Raw genomic sequence first — 24833 nt, 5'->3', positions numbered from 1 at the left:
ATTATCGCTTGCATTGAAGCAACCTCCTCCTGCCATTGCATTTTCACATCATCAGTTGCCTCCTGTTTGGTCGTCTCAGACACTGCAGCTACTGCTTTTATACTCTCCATGTCAACATTTGCCTCCAAGAGCTGGACCTGCAGTCGAGTTACATCACCTTCTGCCGACTGTAATGCTTCAGCTGTGTCACTATCCAGGACAAAATTTTTTTTCACCAAATTAAGTCTTTCACAGGGAGATAAACCCAGAATTGACCGTACATTTTTTGGCACAACCACAAATGAAAGCGTATGAACAGTATTTTTGTGTGATACCTTTGCCACACATGTTCCTTTAACTGGAATGTCTGCATCTGAATACCCAGTCACTTTTATATTTCTCTGATGTAACTTCGGTCTTGGCTTTAAAGTATTAAACTTGGATTCTGCAAGAACATTTACTTGCTCTCTAATATCAAGTTTAAATAGAATATTGTTTTGATTCACTTGCAAGGGAATAGGCCAGTCATTCTTTCTTTATTTTCACAAAGCACATCTATATAAAATTCCTCACGTTCATCTTCAAGCACAGCATTTACCTGTTTCATTTTATTTTCCTTCTTTCTACTTTTACAACAGCGTGAAAAATGATTAATCTTACCGCAGCTACTGCAAATTTTTCCATATGCGGGACACTGTTTTGGACGATGTTCACCATATCGCAGCCACCACCCTGCGACCAGACATTGTCCTAGTGTCTGAGTCTACTAAGCAAGTGGTGCTGCTGGAGCTGACAGTCCCATGGAAAGATAGCTTGGAGGAGGCCTTTGAAAGGAAGCTCTCCAAGTATACAGGACTGGTCAGCAACTGTCAGCAGGCTGGATGGAGAGCGAGGTGTCTCCCAGTGGAGGTTGGTCGTAGGGGATTCGTAGCCTGTTCTTTAGTTATAGCCTTCAGCATTTTGGGCATCGAGGGAGAGAGGAAGAGGAGAGCCATCCGCAGTACCACCGATGCGGCAGAGAGGGCCTCAAGATGGCTGTGGCTCAAAAGAGGGGAGCCATGGAGTCATAAGTAGCTGGGGGTCTGATCAGCCCCGGCTGGGTCACCTGCAGGAGGCTGTATGATGTTGAAAGACCCGAAACACCCGATGATTCCAGGAACATCACTGAAGATGTGTCCAGAACCATCAATAGATGTATGTACACAGCCGCGCACAGCGATCACATTGCTTTTTTCTTTCCACTGCCGTCTTGCTCTCTGTCGGTTTTGTCCACGTATTATTATATTTCTTGATATATTTGCGCCTTTTTACAGCGTTTACATTGCAGTTTTCGATAAAAAGTTCTTCAGCCTGTGACATTATGGTCTCATAAGCTTTGCAAAGCGCCAAAGCTTTTTTCAAAATTTAAATCTTGCTCTCTGAACAGCCTCTCAGAGCATTATCTCGAATACCACAAGTCTATCTTTAATGAGAGAGTCCGTGAGCAAGCAAATCTCGCATGTTCTACTACGCTTTCATAACTCATCAACTGTTTCTGCAGCTCTCTGCGCACAAGTGAAGTTATATCGCTCATACGTTAAATTATGCTTAGGTATACAAAATACTTCAAATCTGCCCATTACCGACTTTAAATTGAAATTATCTCCATCTTCAAAACAAAATTATTATATACCTCTACTGCGTCATTCCCGATTACATGGAGCAAAAGCGCAGCTTTGGTTTTTTCCCAATTTTTCTTCGTAATCGATCGCTGATAGTACAGTTCAAACTGTTGCTTGAATATCCTCCAATTCTCAGCTACGTTGCCAGTCAGCTGAAGTTTTGGTGGGGGTTGTAAACCTTCCATTTTACCGTTTACAGTTCGAACTTTTCTCTTTTTTCTCGATTATCTTCGATTCTCGATTCTCCCATATTATTCTTCCAGAACCACTTCTGACAGACACCATGTTATGTCACTTCTGTTTAAACGTACTGTGGGTTAACAGTGAAGAATCATATCCTGGAAGAATTAGAGAACTTTTATTTACAGTAAACAAAATAGTCCCAACCCAGCCACATGCTGGAACATTCTGGCAATCCGGTGCATGCTCAGTGCTCTGTCCAATCATATACTAGCACACACATCATTGCACGTGTTATCACCACACCTACTTGCATCCCAATCATACCCCACTAAATACGTACCTGACCACATTAAGGGCTTTTATAGACTTATCTAAAATTTTAATCACATACACCTTCCATGTTGACCTTGTGTCTATCCACGTACCTAGAAACTTTTCCACTGACTCTTGTTAAAAGATTTACCATCTAACGAGTTCAATTGTGGGTGGAATGTTCCTTTTAGAAAAACAAATAACTTAAGTCTTTGCAACTGAAAATTTAACCCACCCACCAACATCCCCGTTCCCCTACTTCATTAATAGCTGTCTGCATTTTCCAGCAACATTATTTATATTCCTGCCTCTCTTCCACACTGCACCATCATCAGCATATAATAATTTGGAAATGTCTACGCAAACATTTAAGAAAATATCATTATAATAGTATTAGAAAGGAGTGAGCTACACAGACTCACCTAAGGCTTCCCATTCTCTATCTCATACTTCTTACAGAATGTTGTTTCCTCCCTAACTTCTATTTTTCTATCACATAAAAAATCTTGAATCACATTGAACATTCTACCAACTATTCCCATCTTCTCCAGCTGAAGCAGCAATCGTTGTGTCCATAACATATCATAAGCTTCCTCTACATCAAAGAAAATTGGTATCATTGATTCTTGATTAACTTGGGCCTTACGAATATCAGATTCCAAATTTCCATGGTTATTCTCTCTTTACGAAATCCATATTGGTATACAGCTAATTTTCAATGACTTTCCACAAAATAAGAAAGCCTTGCTACAACCATTCATTCCATTCTTACGTACGTACATGTGAAGTGAGAGAAATAGATTTATAACTGGAAGGATCTGATTGATTCTTAGGAGGTTTCAAATAAGGGACATCAACTACTAATTTCCAGGAAACAGGAAGTCGCCCTTCAACCCAAATTTTATTGTATTAAAGAATTTCAAAACCAACATATCTGATAACTGTGTGAATATATCCTCACCCTTCTCCAACCATCTAGATGCACAGTAGACTCTGGAATTTCTGCAATGCCCTCCATGATCGCAGATGTACATCAGTTCGTTGCTGCCAGCCTTCAATGTGCCCAGTCTAATTCCTCGAACTAGCATCCCTCTGGGCTCCTGCAGCCTCTACAAGTCCCTCAATGCCTCATGGTCCCACATCACCATGGATTTCATCAAGGGTTTGCCACCTTCTGATGGGCCACAGTGATCATGACAATGGGACCATTTCTCCAAGTTGGCCCACTTCATTGACGTCCCCTAACTTCCATCAAACACGTCAACATGTAGTTCAACCCCACAGTTTCCCTCAGGATATTATGTCAGACCAAAGCCCACAATACATCTCCCACTTCTGGAAAGACTTTTGCTCCCTCCTCCGCACCTCAGTGAGTTTGTCCTCTGGCTATTGTGACGAGAATACACATAAAACTAAGATGTTTGCTGGCCTGGGTTAGCATCAGTGACATCAGCAAGTGGTCTGCCACCTGCCCTCAGGGGAAGGAGAGATAAGGAACAATGGAGCAGCGTCTGGAGATGTGTAATGAAGGGACGGGAGAGAGAGCTGTCTGGAGCGGCTCCCCCTTTGAACCCTGAACTGTTTGAAGTGGTGGACAGGCGATGCCCCAGCAGGGGGATAAAAAGGGACGGGTTTGCTAAGGACACACACGCCACCCAAGGTAACGAGACCCTGGAAGCGATGCGCCTCTCACGAGTCGGTGGGAAGTATCAGACAACGGCCAGGGTGGAAAGGTACGATCAGCGGGAACCCGGTGTGTGTCTGCCCTTGCCTGGGTGCCGGGTTCACTGCAGAGGATCGACCGCATCTGGAGGAGGGGTCACAGTCGGTGACCTCAGGTGACATCACCAAGGACCTGCCCAAAAGCTGCTTGTGAGCCATATCGCCGGTCTGTGAGTGAAGCCGTGTCTGAATGATCAGTTGTTCCTGTTCTCTCTCTCTCTCCCCCCACGTTGTCCATCGCCATGGCAACGATTACTGCGAACTGAACTACTAAACTGGACTGAACTTTGAGTCACTTTGAAATTTGGTCATTTACCCCTAGACAATGATAGAGCTTGATTGATGCTGTTATCTTAATTCTGTGCACATGTGTGTTTATCATCGCTGAACTGTTGCATTTATTATCCTTTCGATTACTGTGTTGCTTGTTTCTTTAATAAAACTTTCTTAGTTCTAGTACTCCAGACTCCAACTGAGTGATCCATTTCTGCTGGTTTGGCAACCCAGTTACGGGGTACATAACACTATCATCTGCATACCAATGGTCAATCAGAAAGAGCCAATCAGCAAGTGGAGAAGTTTCTGAATGCTTCGCCACCTTGAGTCCCTGGAATAAGTATCTGCTCTGAGCTGAGCTGTCCCACAGTCTACACACCTCCTCGGCCATGGATATATCACCCTTTGAAGTTCTTTATGGCTACCGAACCCCGTGGTACCCCATGGAGAAGCCAATGGTGGAGGTCCCATCCACCAGGCCTCTGGTTTGCCTATGCCAGAATGCTTGAAAGAGGGTGTGGAGGGCCATCCTACCCGCCAACTGTGCCTACTGGCACCAGGCTAATGGTTGTTAGCACCCAGCAAGACTATTCTGGCCTGGGGACCTTGTCAGAATGGTAACCTGAGATCTGTCCCTCCACACCAACTCCCACAAGCTCTTGCCCCAATTCACTGGTCCCTTTAAGGTTACCCCTTGCATCAAGATGGTGTCGAGGTCTTCATCGATGACGACAGACGAACCACACCATACCCATTGCATCAGCCCAGTTACTTACCATCTCCAGCTGCCACCATCCCTCAGGATCATACCGACCTTCCACATGTCCTACCTTAAGCCCATTGTCCATGGACCTTCAGCACACCTGAAACTGTACCTCTGGAGCCAAGGATGGTGGAAATGGTCCAGTGTGCAGGGTTTGCCAGTCGTGGATTCAGATTGTCATGGATGGGGTCTGCATTACCTGGTCCACCTGGAAAGGTCCAGCCCAGAGAAGGCTTAGGTGCTATTCTGATTCATCCTGGATCCATCGTTCATCGAGGAGTTCCGCCAGACTCATCCAGATTCTCCAGGGCCATCGGGTGCCATCTGTGGGGGAGAGGGCGGGTTGCTGTCAGACCTGCACCAGGCAGGCACCTCCCAGCCTCCACCTAGGTAACAGGATTTACCTGCAACTCACTTCCAATTCAACACCTGCAGCCTATTTAAACCCAGCTCTCATCCACAGTCCTTTGTTCAGACATACAAACCAGCCAGCCTCAACTATTTGTTCCTAGCCTTCAGCTACCGTGTTGCCTTGTTGTGTTAAGTATCTGTTCTCTCTTGTTTTGTGCCCCCTGTGTCTTGTTATTTCGCAGTTTAGTAGTAAAGTTACTGTTTACCACTAAATCGTTTCCACTGCTTTGCATTCGGACCAAGCCTCCTCGACATTTCCTTACACCTAAGGATTAATGATTTCCACTTTATGTCCTTTTTAAATGTCTTGCTATGCTTTCTGTGTCTCACTGCAATTGAGGGGCCAAGAGAACAGTCTTTGTAGATATGTTCTTATCCTTGAAAATTGAAATAAAGAACATAGAACATAGAATAGTACAGCACACTACAGGCCCTTTGGCCCACAATGTTGTGCCAACCCTCAAACCCTTCCTCCCACATAACCCCCCCCACCTTAAATTCCTCCATATACCTGTCTAGTAGTCTCTTAAATTTCACTAGTGTATCTGCCTCCACCACTGACTCAGGCAGTGCATCCCACGCACCAACCACTCTCTGAGTAAAAAACCTTCCTCTAATATCCCCCTTGAACTTCCCACTTCTTACCTTAAAGCCATGTATTGAGCAGTCGTGCCCTGGGGAAGAGGCACTGGCTATCCACTCTATCTATTCCTCTTAATATCTTCTCTACCTGTATCATGTCTCCTCTCATCCTCTGTCTCTCCAGAGAGTAAAGCCCTAGCTCCCTTAATCTCTGATCATAATACATACTCTCTAAACCAGGCAGCATTCTGGTAAATCTCCTCTGTACCCTTTCCAATGCTTCCACATCCTCCCTATAGTGAGGCGACCAGAACTGGACAGAGTACTCCAAGTGTGGCCTTGGATTTGTTATATTTCTTATATAATTTGTTATATAAAGTATTACATTATTAATATGTTCACCAAACACCATAGTAATGTGGCTCATAAAATAGAAAATGCTGGAAACAGACAACACCTAATTACTTGCAATGCATACTTCAAATTCTAATTCAATATCATCACAAACCCCCAACTCCCTCCCTCACAGAAAAAGCAACAATAACATCGAACCCCCAACCCCTCTCTCACACACAAAAAACTAACATATCATCCACACAGGAAAACGGCAACTAGAACATCAAACCCCAACACCCTGCCCCTCACAGAAAGTAGCATATCACCCAACCACCAGTTGGCAACAAGAAAGAAAACGCCAAAAACTGAAGGACACCAATATAAAGTACAGTCCAAAATAAATCACGTAAATCTCAGAATATTGAAAAGATCCCTCTGTCAGAATTTAAGGCGAGCAGCTGCACGAACTCAGTCCTTCCGTGAAGAGTGACCGCCAAGTCACAATTTGGCTTTGCATACCTGCCTCATCATTCAATAAAATCATGGCTCATTCTTACCTCAGTGTTACTTTCCTGCACCAACCTCATATCCCGTGACTTTCCGAATATCTAAGAATCACATTCCATTATGTTTCATCTCCTGTGCTCTAGGCCAGTGGTCCCCAACCACCAGGCCGCAGACCGGTACCAGGCCTCAAAGGTGTGCTACCGGGCCACGAGGAAATGATGTGATTTGGTGATATGAAATGACATGAGTCAGCTGCACCTTTCCTCATTCCCTGTCACGCGCTGTTGATCTTAAACAGCTCCCCCCTCCCCCCGGTCGGACGGTCCGCAAGAATATTGTCAATATTAAACCAGTCCGCGGTGCAAAATAGGTTGGGGACCCCTGCTCTAGACCAGCCATTCTCAACGGGGGCCCTGGCACATTTGAAGGGGGCCACCGACTGAAAACTGTAAGAAGATGAGCCCCAAGGGTTTATGGGAGCCCTGGTAATTGAACCGATGAAATACCCAAGCAGCGACCTTCATTGGAGTCAATAGTTTCCCTCCTATTTATAATATCTTTCCAACACACTGTTTCAACTGTTTGATTTTGAATACATTTGAAGTACAACCCACCCAAGTTGAGGTAGAAATTAAAGAAAGTTTGATTGATCTTCAGAGTGATATAACTGCACGTCGTCAGTTCAGTCAGTTTCAAAAAGATTTTTGGATCAAGAGTGATCTGCCGAATAAATTTACAGCACTGTGGGAAAAAGCCCAAAGATCTCTTATTGCTTTTCCCTCAACATATTTGGTTGAGAGCGGATTCTGCAAGGTAGTTTCCTTGACAAAATCCAGGAACAGAATTGATATTGCAACAAGAGGTGACCTCCAACTGTCATTGTCTAATTTGGAGCCCGATATCATCAAATTTGCAGAAAAGCACCAAGCTCACTGATCGCATTAGGCCTGATAGATGTTCAATTTCATGGAGTCTTTTTTTAAGTTTTGACCAGTATGTCGGAATGTTCAAGATTTCTTGGTGTTCAATAATAAATGATTTTCTGTTTATCTGTTCGTGTTGTATCCCTGTTTGAAAGGGGGGCCCTGGAACCGGAGAAGAGCTCCTAAGGGGGCCATGGCCAAAAAACGGTTGAGAATCACTGGTCTGGACAATCACTAAGCTTATCCATATCATCTTGAACCCCCTTTGCATCCTGTTCCATAGTCAACTAGTTTGGTATCATCAGCATATTTGGAAATATAATTGGGACTTCTCAGCCAAGTTGAACCCAAGGAAGGAAATATTTTGAACAGAAGGAGCGCACCACAAGCACTGGGGGATGATTGGATGGGATGAGGTGTTGTCCTATCAGAATAGAGTGAGCAGACTGGTCCTACATTACTTTCAATTTAAAATGAGAGGCAATCCTTTTTGACACCATGGAATTCCAATAGGTTGACTGAGTAGATTCAGGGACCTGATTGGTTATCTGAAATCAGAGCTCACGGACTCAACCACGGAGGTCCAGCATTCAGAACTGAACTAAAAACGGCATTTCTTCATTCAGAGAATAGTGAATCTGTGAAGTTCTCTACCTGAGAAAGACACAAAGGTTCATCTTCTGTTCAAGAAGATTGATTGATTTTTGGATATTGTGGGAATGAAGGAATATGGGGTTGTTCCTAGAAAATTTTACTACAGTAGGAGATCAGACAAACTTTCTTACAAGTTTGTGTAAATGTGTAAATTCATCATGTCATCTAAAAATTTGACAGACTTCTATAGATGAATAACGGAGAGTACGGTGCCTATAAAAAGTATTCACTCCCCTTGGAAGTCTTCATGTTTCACAGGAATCCAGAATGGTTTGCGTCATTTCACGTCAACTAGCTGGAAGTTCTTTACAATGGATACACCCAGGCAGCAATATTTTGTCACATTGGTCAGGTTGCTGAATATCATAACATCAAATATATTATTGAAGCTTTTTACTGGAATACTGTTCAGTTAGTACATTTCTGTGCAGAAAAAAAACTGAAAAGAGAGCCCCACCACATTCTAAATGTGAGTATTTCAAAATTCATGTGCTACTTCAAACCTCATGAAGATAATCAGTGCAGCTGATGAATGTTGTAAAAGAAAACAGCCTTCCAACCTAGCAAAATGTTATGGGTGCTGGAGCTCTGAAGAAAAGCTATTCACCTGACAGGTCAGGTGCTCCTGCCTTCACTGATTCTGACAGAATAGCTAAGCAGTTCAAGCAATTTTATTTTCATTTTAGACCAAATAGCCTTCTTCTTTACCGTAAAATTCTACGAACTATGAAGCCAGTACTCTGTTACTCCCTGCCCACCAGCCCTGCCCATGCCCAGCACTGCATGAGTTTCCTGCCTCTGCAATGATCGGACTTGCACATTTCAATGTGGATTTTCCATTTATCTCGAACAGATATTTCTCTCCTCTTAAAAATTCTACCTGGTATAAAACAAATTCTTTTATACTGATACTTCATTTTTTTTCAACATTATTCACATTTTCCTTGATTTCCTTAAAATTATCTTGACTTTTATTTTCCAATTTTATCTCTGACTATTTGTCATAATCTCATTTGTCCCTATTTGTTTTTATTTGGTTCCTACAATATGGAATTATGACCAATAGTAAGAGACAATACTGGAAAATAAAAGTCAAGATTTGTCACAACAGCCACAAGCCACTTTTGAAGTTAATAAAGCGTGACAGAAGCAAGAATTTTGTCCAGCAACAGTCTTTAGCGCTTGGACATGGGAAATGTTTTGTTACTACTGGCCTTAGGGTGCAGCATGTTTGGGAATGGGAAGGAAGCTGGTGAGCAGGGAAAGCTGATGGAGAGGACGGGAGAAGAAGAGCCGTCAGCAAATGGCCTGAGGGTCCAAAAATGTTCAGGAAACATTCCATTGATATCCACTCACCAAGAAGCATTGTGCTACAAAAGTTACAAAATTGTTCAATGGTTCTGCCGACCCTCCAGTGACACAGCTTGCACAGCGAGACACAGGGACCAATGCTGCATCTTATTGAACCAGAAACAAAAGGAACAATCAGCAAAATGATATTATGAAGACTTAAACAGCTTTAAACCTACAAATGGACAGTTGCCTCTCTAGGGGGAACTTGAATGTCAATGAGGTGCTGAAGACTAGCAGCCTAGTATCAACTTTACAGCAGCCGCACTGAATCGTTGCCATACTGTGTGCTGAGCATAGTCAATCACCCAAACAATGTGTGGCATTTCACAACTACTGGTCAGATTCCTTTGCTATGTTCTGGTTCCAAGATATTTATAACAATTCTGTTTGCATCTGGTCTCTGGATATTTTGTTTAAATTTGATTGAAATAGAGATTTGAATAATTTCAACATTTTATTGCATGGAAGCAGCATTGTTCTTTGTTTATTACAACAACTTCAAATAAAGTAGAAAAAAAATTCTAATACCCTTGGATATAAAAAATACCAAGCAAACACCTCTGACCTTTTTCTGAAGTAACCCATTTCCACGTGTAACTTTGGCACAGGATGATTCTTTTTATTCTTTCCATTGGGCATTACTCATATGTGAAAATATTCAGCCAATCTTAAATGACAATCCACATATTCTCATTAAATTGCTGTATAAGGCTGCACCTCACAGCCCAGCTAGTCAACTGACCAAAGTCCAGTGGGCTCCTACCTGTGAAGGATAATTTTTAATTTAGCAGCAAGGACCATGGACTTGTGAAAAACAGCATGTGTTGGATTATACGGGTATATTCACTGTTTGGGTAACTAGGGAACTGATGCAGTTCTGTAAGTGAGCAGAGAGTAGAAAGTGGGTATTGAAATTCCTGACAAGTGGATGTCCTTAATGCATTTTTTGGAAGTTGGCATCTCTGGCAAATCTAGCATTTATTGCCCCAAAGTTTTGGTGGGATATAAAAGCAGGAGCAGTTGAAATTTGTGAGTTATTTCAGTAAGTGTGTTGGGTTGAAGCTGCCTAAGATACCCTGAGCAGCATCATGCATATTTTAGGCAGAAAAATTCTTTGTCTCATTGGAAAGAGCCCTCAGGTAATTTGGGAGAGAGGGGGGGAAAAAGGTTTTGGGTAGCTCCCAGGAATGATATGAAGTGGGTTGAGGACGGTAATGGGGAAACTGTCTGCACTTCTGAGCTCCACGAAACAGGAGGGGGAGGGCTGGGAGTTCTTTAAGATGTCACTTGCACCACGACATTAATTACAGGAAGCATGAGCAGAGCTGACCCTAACATTTGCTCTGTTCGTGCATGGTCTTCTGAGGAGATTTAAAACAGATAGCATCCTTGTTAACACAAAAAAGGCCCCATTTTTCTTAAAGGTGGCCACTTGGTTTCCTGAGTTTATTTGACCACAATATAGCTTTGAATAGTTTTCAGATATCTTTGAAAGGAAAGGTATAGTTCTCAAAATTGTTGATCTGTGGTCCCAATTTTCATCCATTAAATAGGTGCCATAAAAATCTCCTAACAGCTTAACAGAACTTTTTTTTTCCAGCATTGATTGTCAAAATCAGAATGGGAAAAAAAAAGAAATAATAGCTTCAGAAATTAAAGCCAGTTTTAGTCATGAACCATATATGCCATTGAAACTCAGTGCTGGGTTAACATTCTGTTTTACAATCTGATTTAGTGTAAATTAGTAGGTGAGAAGAGGCTTGCAGATTGTGACAAAGAACTAAAATTTAAAGTTGGCACTGAAAGTATTAGCTTTAATTGCCTTGAACTTGAATTGGAGACTACTGTGGCCTATTGTTGTGGATGCCTGTCAAACAGGCATCAGTAGTTCTGTATAAAGGGCTAACATCAATCAGCAGCATACAGTACATCCAAGTGTCTTTTTGTCTTTGGAAGATGTAACTGTGATGAAATAAATAAAATGAAAATGTAGGTCCAAAAAAGTCACCGGGGAATGCTGGAGGTAAGCTTGTGGAAGTGAACACCCAAAGCAGTTAGGCTGCTTTTGTCATTTGAGGAAATTGCTATATTAGCAAAACAAAGATTTTTGATCTTTCATTAGAAACCCAGACTCACTGAAATATACAAATCCAGATGGCACGCAGTACGTGCATATACTTTGAGTTCCAATCTTTATTATCTTAAGTAACTGCACAAGGAAGGAAAATTCTGCCTGACTCCTGTCAGTTACATGCTGAATATTTTCACCTAATGTATGAGTAACGCCCGACTTGCAAATCCGATAGGCAATGCATTGAAATTTGCACAATATAAACAAGACTAGTCTTTCGCCAGCACTCTAGATTTACTAAAATATTCTTATATACGATTATCTTCGGGTCTTTATTATTGCTAATCTATCAACTGACAACAATGAAACGCATAGCGAATTCACGTCCAATGTAGTCTGGAGGCTCCATGGCTCCCTCTAGTGGAATATCACTGAATCAATATGTGGTTATCGAATCACTTTCTGTCTGCAGCAGTTCAGCGGCAAACAGCACTGGAGGCAATGGAAACATTCTGCTTCTTCCGCGGTTAAAACAATTTCCTTGATCCCTTTTCTTTCGAACGAACGCTCTGAGGATGAACCCCCCGGGCGGAATCTTCGTGTCGGTGTTTCTCTTCGCTGCTGAGATGGTCGCAGCCTTGTATCTGAGCAGCACCTACAGATCGGCCGGGGACAGAATATGGCAAGGGCTCACACTCGTCTTCGCCCTGGTGCCGTCGATCCTGGTCCAGTTCACGCTAACCTTCGTCCATCGGGATGTGAGTAGGGATCGACCGCTGGTACTCTTTCTTCATCTTCTACAACTGGGACCTTTCGTCAGGTAGGCCGTCCAACCAGCTGGCTATCAGCTTTATTTACTGGATGTTGGGCAACTGCAGGGGACGGTAGCCTCTCTCAGTATCGGCGATGTGATTGGGGATGGGTCGGGATCTTTGAGACGAGATGCCATGGATCACACTCAAAGCATTGTAATTATGGGGCTCTCAATTGTTTCCAGTTTCTTCTATTCCATCGTCTCAGTGTCAATGTCAATAAATATCAATGTTAATTAATTGGGAACAGAATCCACACCATCGACCAAAAAATGTCAGAATAGGTGGGTAAAGGTGTTAAAATTAGTATTTAATCTGAAACTGTGTGACGAGGATAGGTTTCACTAACGAAATCCGCGCATTTTCCTCTGTCGCGTCGTAACAGCAGCACATGCAAACCGCAGGGGAGGGTCATCACTAGGAAAGGAGTGGTCATCTGAATCTTGTTTTTAAAGATAACAGGACGAATGGCAATTGTTTTATGGGGGGGGTGATGCGGGAGTGGGTGGGTAGCGGCGAGGTGAATAATGTGCATGTGTATCATCGGGCGCACTGGACTCGCCCTGCCTTCAACCCCTTTAAATTTCAGCGACCTTTAGACAAAGTGGGGAAGGTTAACAACTAGATTCTTAAACGCGTGTATTAAAAGTTGCGTTAATAATTATTACTTTAACAGCAGAAGTACGAAGTGCCCATATACTAAATCATTTTAGCGATTTAAACCAGAGTAATGAACCGTACACCGCAGGCAGAACAGTGATCTATCATGCAGGGTGATTCCAAACTGTCTCACCATTTACGGAAACATTACATTCGGCATTTTCTTCGATTTTTTAAAAACATTACCGCTAAAATTCTGAATTAATTCTGTTCTTCCGCCTGCCGAGAGACTTGTCACGCTGTTCCCGTACTATACCTTTTCAACAGCAATGTCTTTGTCCTTTTTGAAGAATTGACCATTAAACATAATCCAGTTCAACCATTATCAAAACAAAGAACCTTATTCCGAATGTTTTTTTAAAGAAAGCCTACTATTAAATAGTAAAATGTGTTTCGTTAATAGATCACTGAAAATATCCTATAATGAAGGGAGTGGCGTCAATATTAAGCAGTAATGCAAAATAATTGATGTTCACACTGATCATTTCTCTTTCGTCCACAGTTAGTCTTTGTTGTGTGTTACTCCGCAAGATGCGCACGTTGTGTTGGCAGCCATCACGGCGCGTTCATTCAGGCGTGTTTCGGCACGCAATTCCCTTCGCCCTCTGCTCGTTCCCTCGCTCAGCTGACAGCGTTGGCTTAATTCTGACGGAATAGGTTAAACTGACATTGTTCTTTTCCAATATTTCATTATCCTCGATGCCTGGCACTGAATCCGGGGTACGAGTAATAATGAGCAAATTGCAGGATTTGTCTGTAACAGTAGTGGAGAAAAAGTGGATCGCTGTAGAATTATAAACCCTATCCTCCCGCTCTGATTAAAAAAAAACAAATACTAATTATAAAGGGGCATTAGTTTACATCTTCACCAGAAAACATGGTTAAACACGAAAATAGCAGGAAAAGTATAGGTCATATTGCCTATTAATAATTCTATTATTACATGTACAGTAGGCACATTTCCATTTTAAGGTTCCTGGTGCATTCAGTGATGCTCCTTTGCATGCCACTGATGTAAAACAGGGCCTTCACCATAGCTTGAACCAGTCTGGCCATTCTCCTCTGACCATTCATTAACAAGACATCTTTGCCCACATAACTGCCACTCACGTTTTTTTTTTGGGGGGGTGTGTTTGTGCAATGTCTGTAAACTTTAGAGACTGTTGTGTGTGAAAGTGCCGGGAGATCAGCAGTTTGTGTGATATTCAGACCACCCTATCTGGCACCAAAGATCACTCCACAGTCAATGTCACTTGGATCAAGTCAGCAAGATTCCTATTGTAAATCATTTTAGAGAGTCTTTGTAATTGAAGTTTGTCAAAATGGAAAGATCTTCGACAAATAATAATAGAGTGAATCTATGCACCCACGCTCATCAGGTGAAATGCATTTGCAGTAATCTAGAGAATCAAAGGCTTGTGTATAGAGATGGGTATCTGACCTGTAGTATCATGGACCACATTCTGTTATCTCACAGGCAAGAAAAGTACATTGATAGTGTTAAACTTCCACTGTTTACAGATGGTACATATGAATAGAATGAGCTGATAAAAACCAACTATCATGTAGCAGAAATAAGTATCAAGTAAGTCATATTTTAGAGGGAAATATTTGTGAAGATAGGAGGCTGCTAAATGCTGTTAACATTTCTGGATCATTAGCAAAGCGGCATGATTGACAGATCTGTGACAGTCCACTGGAGAATCTGCCCTTTTGTCATCACTTAGTCAGCAAATTATTAAGTCCATACAGGGTATTACAGTAATTATTCAACAGCTGTGCCACATGAGATCTTTCACTGACAGGCTTTGATTTTCTAAGGTTTTATAAAATTGACTAAGTTCTAATGTACTTCCTGCTTAATATTTTTCAGATGTCTTGAAGCTTTTTGCATCTACCTAAATGTCGGTAAAGTCGAAGAATCTTATGTCAGTATTACTAAAAAGAAACAGATGAAAAAAAATGGCTCTTCTGAAGAAATTGAGAAAGAAGTGGGTCAAGCTGAAGGCAAACTGTTCACACACAGAGCTGCCTTTAACCGGACAACAGTGATACAGGCTTTCATAGGCTCTGCACCTCAACTTACTCTTCAGCTGTACGTTAGCATAAAGCAACAGGTAGTAACTCCTGGGAGAGGTGGGTATCACCTGGGCCAGTCGAGGGATTACTTTGTTTGGTAGGGTGGGGGTTACCAAACTTTTTTGTGCTATGGACTAATACCATTAAGTGTGGGGTTGGGAGCTCCGTGGTAAGGTATGCAAATACAGACAATAGACATCTATTAGCTGTTTCAGCACTTAACTAAACATACCTACCAGAAATTAGTCAAGATGCAAGTTTTGCCCAGGAGAAACGGAATCATAGTGTGTCAATGAGCAGGTTTCAGTCTAAGACAGTCGACTTGCCTCAAATAGTTTTTCTTATACATTGTAACTTTAAGGAATAATATATACCTACTTTTAAAAAAGTACAGAGACTGTCCAATTTCCTGGGGACACAAATCCCAAATTTCCACCTCCGAACCATTAAATTGCTGTAGACTTCCCCTGATCGCTGGTCAGCTGCCTGACCTCACCCTTTTCTACTGACCTCACAGCCTAACCTTTGCCCCAATCTCCATACCCAACTCTCACCAAGCCTTTCCCAACCCTTACCAATCAACACAGCCAGCCTATCTGCTCCACCTATCCTGGTTATATGGCCAAAACCTTCTAGTTGGTCCCATCCTCAACTGATACTACACCCAACCACCCCAGCCCCCTGCCCCCTCTCTCCTCATAAATCCTGCAACATGACCCAGACCCAGACTTGTGTCACTTCCTTTGGATGCCTCACAGTAATGGCGTGTGAGAAAGAAAGCCATTTAATGATAAGAGGCCTATTCAACAGTGTGCAACGTCCCAATAACAAGGACGTAACCGACAAATATCAATTGCACTCATTATTATGACACTTTGTGACCACCCTGTGTCTTAAGCAATCACATTCTGGGTCTCCTGGTCTAGACCATGTCTTACTAATGATTGCTTTTAATTTCCTCCAGGATAATACAGGCGACAATAACTTTGGGAAAAGCAAATTATTTTAGATGCTGGAAATCTGAAATTAAAACAGAAGATGCTGGAGCTACTTGGCTGAGGACAGAGCATCTGCCGAGAAAGAAACAGGGTTTATTTTTCAGGTTTGTTACTTCATCAGAACGGGAAGAAGTTGGAGATGAAAGCAATTTTAAGTTGCACAAAATCGAGTCACCCAATCTGCAACAGAAAGTGCCCAAAGTATTCAGTAGGTCTATGGAGAGAGAAGCAGGGTCAGTTTTTGAGGTCAAAGACCTCTTGTTGCTAATCTGTCACTGAATCAGCGTTTGGCTTCCCCAGTGTAGATGAGACCACATTGTGTGCAGCAAATGCTAAATTGGAAGAGGAGTAAGGGAATTCTGGTTTCACCTGGACAATTTGAAGAGAGGAGGTAAAGGGCAGAATTTGCAACACATGTACTTACTCCAAAGTATCTTATCCAACTAAGAAGATAATCTGTGACTCTTACTTTCGGGCCTGAGAAGCATTAGCATTAAGATGACCAATTGCATGTTTAGATGATTGACATTAAATTGATGTAACTGGTAACAAGAATAGAGAATGAAGGCAGTGAGGATGAAGACATGCCATTATTCCATTTAACTTTCCAAGCCATCAGCTCAGACACTGAAACTAAACAAATTTTAAAGACTAGCTCAGGGTTGGGATCTCTGCATGGACTCACTATTCAGGCTACTCTCAACAACTGCAGTAGTCACAAACCATGTGCCCTGTTGTGTCATTAAAAACTGCAGCACAGAGGTCTGTTTAGGCTTGATATTATAACCCAGTCCAACCCAAGAAAGCTCTAAGAATCAACTTTTTTGGATACACAGTGGGGCCCACCCTGAAGCCAGCACATGCATTTGGGTTCCATCAGGTTTGGACAGAGTATCAGCCTCTACTGCAGGGTAATTTCAGCTGGACTAGGAACTCACAAAACCAGAACTCCATAAAAATATCAAAGCAAACTCTGATGAAGGATTCTTGACCTCACATGTTAACTCTGTTTCTCTTTCCACAGATTCTCCTGACCCGTTTACTGCTTCCAGCATTTTCTGTTTTTATTTCAGGTTTCCAGCATCTGTAGTTTATTGAATTTCAATTACTTATAGATTGACAGGGCCCACACACCCATCCTCGGCAGCCTCCTTCAGGTATGTAAATCACATCAAATTTACGGTAGTCTTCACCCTCTGGATACTCTATGCTTTGTACTTGCAGCCCTAAGTCTGAATGCTGAAGTGGGATCCAGAGAAAAGTCCATCACTGAAGATGCTAATAACTGAATTCTACCACAGTAGGGATATAGTGATATTCACCAATGGGACAAGGTGCTTGCTACCTGGCATGGACCAGCTAGGGCAGGCAACCTATTATTTATCATGTAAATGAACTGAGAAATGGACACTGAGCAAATTATGATTTTATTATAAGGAGAAGCCAGGACAGGAACACGAGACTTAAAAATAGGTTGCATTTTTAACAAAATTATTTAATTGTTTTTGAAAAGCAAGAACAAATGTATTGTTGCAATGAAAAAAGTGGTATTGTAAACAGCTTTTCGTGAGTTTAATGAGGCAAGTTCTAGTCATTGTGCAGTAGGAAGGAAGTAGAGATCCCAGAGAGGATGCAGGAGATGTTCGGTGGAATAGTCCCAGGAATGATACTGTAAGTTAAGTGCACATAGTGGAGAGGCTGGGATTGTTTACCTTGACATACAAAAATAGTGATGTGATTTGATAGTGGTGTTCAAAATCATGAAGACTCCTAATAAATAGAACAAAAATATAAAATGTTCCCATTGGCAGAAATAGAGAAGTAACAAAAAAAAAAGGTCATGGTGGTTTGAGGGAAGGCTTCATCCCATTGCAAGGAGTCATGAAATAGTGGGGTGATACGTTGCAGTTGTTGAGATGATATTTTACAGTTGTTTGAGACACTGGCGAGGCCACATTTGGAATAGTGTGTTCAGTTTTAGCTGCCGTGTTACAGCAAAGATGTCATTAAGCTGGCAAGAGTGCAGAGGAGGTTTACATGTATGAGGATGTTGTCTGAACTTGACAGACTGAATTACAGAGAGAGGTTGAGCAAGTTGGGACATTTTTCATTGGGGTGTTTGAGTATGTGGGGTGATCTCATAGAGGTGCATACAGTAAAACCATGAGGAGCATAGATAGGGTGAATGCACATAGTCTTTTATCCAGGCTCGGGGAATCAAAAAATATAGAAGCTGTAAGTTCAAGGTGAGAAGGAATATATTTAATCGGAACCTGGGAGGTGGTGTTTCCACCCAGAGGGTGATCCGTATATAGATGAGACAGGAATTAACAGTATTTAAAAAATATTTGGACAGGTACGCGGAGAGGAAAGGTTTAGAGGGATTTTGGCCAAACACAGACAAATAGAACTAGTTTAGACGTGAATCTTGATTGGCATGGACCAGTCAGGACCTACTACTGTGCTACATGACCCTGTGACTGTATGACTCTATGGAGCAGTCAGAACAAAGGACCTGTTACTGTGCTGACTGTATGACTCTGTGATCTGGAACTCATTGCCTGAAAAGATGATGGACATAGAAAAGAATTGATTAATACTTAATGAAGAAGAAAGTTATGGGGACTGAGCTGGGGAATGGGACTGACTGGATTGGTCTTGCAGAGAGATGATGTAGCCTTGCTGGACCAAACGGCTTCCTCCTTTGTGCTCCAAGGATCATACGATTCTATATTAATTATCCTAGTAGCCTTCTTTATTGGGAGTGGTTCTTTTGTGGACCACTTTGAAGAAATTAAGAAGTATATATTAAAGCAGAACTTTAAATTCTTAATAATGATTTTGTTCTGCTATTTTGAAATTCAGTTATTAGATTGATCTTGGAGCAGGTTAAAAGTTTGGCACAACATTGTGGGCCAAATTGGCTGTACAGTGCGTATGTTCTAATTAAAGTATAACCAGCAAATCAAACAAATCTAAGTTATAAATTGGGTCATCCTTCTACTCCTTGTCTCCTATGTCTATTCCTTGTACATGTTAATTCTTTGGTGGGTGAAATTCTGTGGTGATTCTTCTGACTGTCCATCAGAGCTTCAGACGCAGTGCAAAATTCTCAGAAATAGGCTGTTTATCTTAGTTTTCCAACCTAAGGTTCCAGTGGGGGAAAAAAAATCAGATGAAATTTTACCTCTGAATGCCTTTTTAATCTGGTGCCTTATCTGCTGAAAACATGTAGATTATTCTTTGTATTTCTTGCATCAATACACGCTGTTGTCACCTCAAGAACTCTATTGAATTTGACAGATAGGACTTTCATACATTTACATGAAAATTGATTCTTGTAATCCTTGTAAATTCATGGTTTGTTTTAACTATGCCTGCTAGCGTACATATCAATATTGCGTGTCCTCTTTCACTTTTAGGAGTATTAATGGTTATTTCCCTGCTCACCATTGTGTATGGAGCCTTGCGGTGCAATATCCTTGCTATCAAGATCAAGTATGATGAATATGAGGTGCATATGAAGCCTGCAGCCTATGTTTGCATATTCTTGTGGAGAAGCTTTGAGATTGCTACCAGAGTTGTTGTTCTAGTACTTTTCAGCTCTGTCCTGCAGATTTGGATCCTTCCTGTGGTTCTCCTCAATCTTTTCACATTTTTCCTCTATCCGTGGATATTATTCTGGAGGAGCAAGTCCCCTTTCCCCGAGAACATAGAAAAAACATTTACCAGAGTCGGTACAACTATAGTATTATGTTGCCTTACATTTCTTTATGCTGGCATTAATATGTTTTGTTGGTCTGCAGTTCAACTCAAGTTAAATGATGCAGATTTAATCAATAAGTCGCAGAACTGGTATAGACAAGCTATCTACTACATGTTCCGATTCATTGAAAATTCTGTTCTTCTTCTCCTATGGTATATTTACAGAACTGATATTTACAGCTACATATGTGCCCCTCTGTTGGTCATGCAGTTGTTAGTAGGCTACTGCATTGCAATATTTTTTATGCTTGTATTTTACCAATTCTGCCACCCATGTAAAAAACTTTTCACCTCCAGTATTTCCAAAGTATTACTGGCTTGTATTCATTTTACTTGTTTTAGATGTGACTGCTGCAAATCTTCTGAATCCACAGAAAAGGCTGGCTTGGAGCCAAATAATGCTAATGATCATGAACAGGGCCCCGAACCTATCGGTGAATCTCAGAGTTAGATGAAATCTTAATCTGCAAAAGAAATGATCATTTCTTTAGTATATATATATATATGTGTATCCATTTTGTTTTGACATTGTAAACATATAAATAACAGATGTGCCTGAGACAGAATCTGTTTTTCATAATTTCCAAAAAAGGTGAGCCTTTTGCCTTGTTTCAACTGCAAAAACATGTCAGTGAGACATTAAGGAAAACTTTTCAAAACCAGCTTTCCAGCATGAAGCCCTACTTGCAAAAGAAGTGGTCTGGTACACCCGGACCCATTTGGTAGAACAGGTAGAAATTGCCTGTGATGTGTCCTCGGTTTCCACAATTTGTTCTTCTGGTGCTATCCTGCAGGCCAAAATATTTATAATGCCACATCCATCTTTCATTTTAAAGATGCTCACAAAAAGTGAACTACTGCTAAAGACAAAAGTAATAGATGAGAAAATATTTCTCTGCTCTTTTGGGTGATTTGTATTAGAAAATGCTGGCTTTTAATTGTGTATTTATGACAAATGTATTGAGTACATATTTCTTGGTTTCTGGAAAACTTTCTCTTTAAACTTATATATCATCTGATAATTGTCTTTCTGCTATCTTCAGCAGAAGTCTTAACCTTTATTTTATTTAGTTAAAATAATGTAGTTTTATTCTGGACTGTTGTTTAAGGTTCTCATTAAAATGTGAGAGCCCATGCCAAAGTTCTTCAAGGAAAATTCAAACAAAGCCTAAATAATAAGGGAGATTTTGTAATTTCAGTATACACTTTCCAGTAGAACAATAAGTGCATTCAATAATATGTAAATTAATTATATTTTATTTTCAAAAGGTAATTAATTGTATCAAAGTGCAATCAAACTTTAGAATTTAACATCGAAACTGTTTGTTGTCTCTGTGTATGAGTTTGTGTATGAGAGACAAATTCGAGTCAACACTCTCACTTGAATTTATATACATTATATCTATTCCAGTTTGGATATGTAGGTCATATAATCTGTAAGTTTGCAGATGACATGGAAGTCAGTAGTATTCATACTGAGAAGGATATTCCAAGACTACAGAATGATATTGATCTGTTGGGCAGAACGAAAGCAGATGGAAATTAATCCTGATATGTGTGAGGTGATGCAGTTCGGGAAGACTCTTAAGGCCTATACAATAAATAGTAGCACCTACATATGTGATTGTATTGGAGCAGTTCACAAGAGATTCATTAGGACGTTACATAGGAAGAAGTGTTTCAGTTATGGGTATGATTAGGAGACTGGGCAAGTTTTCCATAGAGCAAAGGAGGCTGAGGAAGTGCCTGGTGGAGAAAATTATGAGGAGTGTAGATAGGCTAAATAGACGGAAACAGCTCCTAGAGTAGAGATACCCAAAAGTGATAGGTGTTGGTTTAAGGCAAGAGGTAAGGGGCTTAGAGGGGATCTGAGGAAGATCTTTTTCACCCAGAAGACGTTTGAAATCTGGAACACCCTTAAGAACTGTTTAAGCAGGCACTTGAATGGCCAGCTCCTGGAAGACTGCAGACTACATACTTAATAGTCAGCATAGACATGGTGTCTGTGTGTTATATGACTGTTACTCGATGGCGCCATGACTTGCACACATGTAAAACATCTGACATGATAGCAGCATCAGTGTGCCAAACTCATTGCCTGGCAAATTATGTTTTAACAGATCTTCAAATGTTGTTGTGTTGAACATACCAGATATCATTAGACTGCGTTTACTGAAAGGGCTGCACAAGTCAGACAAGTGGGCAGTGACCTATCACCAGTACAAGGGAAAACCAATGTAAACCAATGCATTAACAAGTTAGAGTAAAACAACAGAATCAATATTATGGGAAAAAAGGTTGAAAATCTTTTCACATTTTCTTCATTACATATTATCTTAAAAATAATTCTAAATGACTTGAAATAAATTCAAAATGCAAACTTAAATACTTCAACCTTAAGGTACAGGAGTGCAGGGTTCCAACACAGAGAAAATGTACCATTTCAAAGGCAGCAAAACAAGCCTGTAAATACTTGCAGTGGAACAAAAATGAATTGTGAATGAAATTTGTATATATTAATATGATTAAGTTTGTATTTTATTTTAAAATATTATTTTATGTGTTTCTAAAGTTTCTATATGTATCAGATGCTTGACAATAATATTAAATAAATGGATGCATAATGATTTTGTATTATTATTATTTAGATACATTTTATGTAAGAATAAGTTAGGTACTAAATCCTGCAGCCGCACTGGAAACGCTGCCCCCAGCCATCATCAGCAGCAAACTTCCAATCAGTGGTGCTACAACAGCAGTTAGGATTAGTCAAGTTACACTCCAGGTGGAAACAGCAGGAAAATCCACTGAATTGAATTTAGTTCGAAAATACAAATCATGGGTCCAGCGTAACATGCATTAACTCGTGAAATATTCTACCTGGTGTTGCACCAATCAGATTTTATGAATTAGATCATTTGCCTTGTGGCGTACAGAATTTCAGCTGGAGTCAATCCCTGAACATTGAGGAGTTCTGTAGTTTTGAAAAATACCAATTGAGCGTAGTATATTCTTTCTCCATTGGCATGAAGAGCTCTTGTAATGTGTAATGTTTGAAAAAATTCAATGGCAGGGGATGCTTGTAGCATAAGGCTCAGCTGAGTGTGAGCCATCTCCAGCAGGAGAAAAAGAAATATAGATCAGACACCATGTACTTAGATTGTTAAATCTTGTGAGATTCTGCTGCTCTCTATGATCATTATTGTGGCTGGTCTGAGTGCCAGATCCTGTTGCAAAGCTGAATTATTGATGCTATCCTGCATCTCCAGTGGTTGACGTGATCTAGTGCATCTGGCTGTTGTAAACGTCATTCTGCCAGCTCAGAGTACATTGTGCCATGACAAACCAAGCCACCACCACCTTTCCTGGTGGTACATTTCTATGTCGTTTTAGACTAGCAGCCGCGCTCTCCCTCTGAGAACAGGCCTCTTGCATTATTGAATACTTCAGATTTGCAGAGCTGAATCACAGGCTCACATTCTATTGAAATTGAATGTCTATTCTGCTTGCATGTAACAAAAGCAATTAAATTTTAACGGAGAATGTTAACCATTTCTATAGATTGTAATAAACAGAATAGTTTGCAGCCAACAACAGGAATTCTGCAGATGCTGGAAATTCAAGCAACACACATAAAAGTTGCTGGTGAACGCAACAGGCCAGACAGCATCTCTAGGAAGAGGTGCAGTCGACGTTTCAGGCCGAGACCCTTCGTCAGGACTAACTGAAGGAAGAGTGAGTAAGGAATTTGAAAGTTGGAGGGGGAGGGGGAGATCCAAAATGATAGGAGAAGACAGGAGGGGGAGGGATGGAGCCAAGAGCTGGACAGGTGATAGGCAAAAGGGATACGAGAGGATCATGGGACAGGAGGTCCGGGAAGAAAGACAAGGAGTGGGGGGGGGGGAACCCAGAGGATGGGCAAGGGGTATATTCAGAGGGACAGAGGGAGAAAGAGGAGAGTGCGAGAAAGAATGTGTGTATAAAAATAAGTAACAGATGGGGTATGAGGGGGAGGTGGGGCATCTCTAACTTCCGCTGATGCCCCACTTCCCCCTCGTACCCCATCTGTTACTTATTTTTATACACACATTCTTTCTCTCACTCGCCTTTTTCTCCCTCTGTCCCTCTGAATATACCCCTTGCCCATCCTCTGGGTTCCCCCCCCTTGTCTCTCTTCCCGGACCTCCTGTCCCATGATCCTCTCGTATCCCCTTTGCCAACCACCTGTCCAGCTCTTGGCTCCACCCCTCCCCCTCCTGTCTTCTCCTATCACTTTGGATCTCCCCTCCCCCTCCCACTTTCAAATCCCTTACTCACTCTTCCTTCAGTTAGTCCTGACGAAGGGTCTCGGCCTGAAACGTCGACTGCACCTCTTCCTGGAGATGCTGCCTGGCCTGCTGCATTCACCAGCAACTTTTATATAGTTTGCAGCCAGCTCTTTAAGTGGCAAATCACAACACTAACAGCACTGTTTTAGTTTCAGGGGAGTATAGCTACTGAATGATTGGATGCTCCAATAATGGGAGAGTGTTAGAGAGGACTGAAGGGGTCCTGAATGGGCTGATGAAAAACTGTGCCAATAGGATGCTTAGTTGTTGTGTATGGGTGTCATGGAGATGCACCCCGCCCCCCAGGGTTTTTGCTAAGTGGTCCTGACAAGGTGTTGCCAAAGATGTCTCTGTAGGGATATGAATACAGTCCGTGATCCTTCCACTTTGTGGAAAGCTGTAATGAGGTAAAACAGAAACTGCCTTGGTAAACTAGGCCAAACTAGCAACGAGTAAAC

At 41.4% G+C, this 24833-nt stretch overlaps 1 protein-coding gene across 3 annotated transcripts; it reads left to right on the top strand.

Moving 5' to 3' along the window:
• The first annotated feature begins 12020 nt into the window (after positions 1-12020).
• xk (X-linked Kx blood group (McLeod syndrome)) lies at positions 12021-22636 on the top strand. 3 transcript variants are annotated; one of them, XM_063049879.1, is made up of 3 exons: positions 12021-12553; positions 15079-15341; positions 19705-22636. In XM_063049879.1, exons 1-3 carry the CDS (start codon positions 12309-12311, stop codon positions 20496-20498), a joined length of 1302 nt encoding a protein of 433 aa, XP_062905949.1. In that variant the 5' UTR covers positions 12021-12308; the 3' UTR covers positions 20499-22636. The 3 variants fall into 3 exon arrangements, with proteins under 3 accessions (XP_062905949.1, XP_062905950.1, XP_062905951.1); XM_063049880.1 differs by lacking the exon at positions 19705-22636 and adding an exon at positions 16249-16667 and having other exon boundaries at positions 15079-15322; XM_063049881.1 differs by lacking the exon at positions 19705-22636 and adding an exon at positions 16249-16667.
• The last annotated feature ends 2197 nt before the right edge of the window (positions 22637-24833 follow it).

This window comes from Mobula hypostoma, chromosome 6 (assembly GCF_963921235.1).
Source record: "Mobula hypostoma chromosome 6, sMobHyp1.1, whole genome shotgun sequence".
Lineage (NCBI taxonomy): Eukaryota > Metazoa > Chordata > Chondrichthyes > Myliobatiformes > Myliobatidae > Mobula > Mobula hypostoma.
This window is presented reverse-complemented; position numbering and strand designations above follow the sequence as displayed.

Coding starts and splice junctions, on each gene's coding strand:
- xk (XM_063049879.1), top strand. CDS start 12,309: ATGAACCCCCCGGGCGGAATCTTCGTGTCGGTGTTTCTCTTCGCTGCT. Junction 12,554..15,078: donor CAACTGGGACCTTTCGTCAG/GTAGGCCGTCCA, acceptor AATATTTTTCAG/ATGTCTTGAAGCTTTTTGCA. Junction 15,342..19,704: donor GGTAGTAACTCCTGGGAGAG/GTGGGTATCACC, acceptor TTTCACTTTTAG/GAGTATTAATGGTTATTTCC.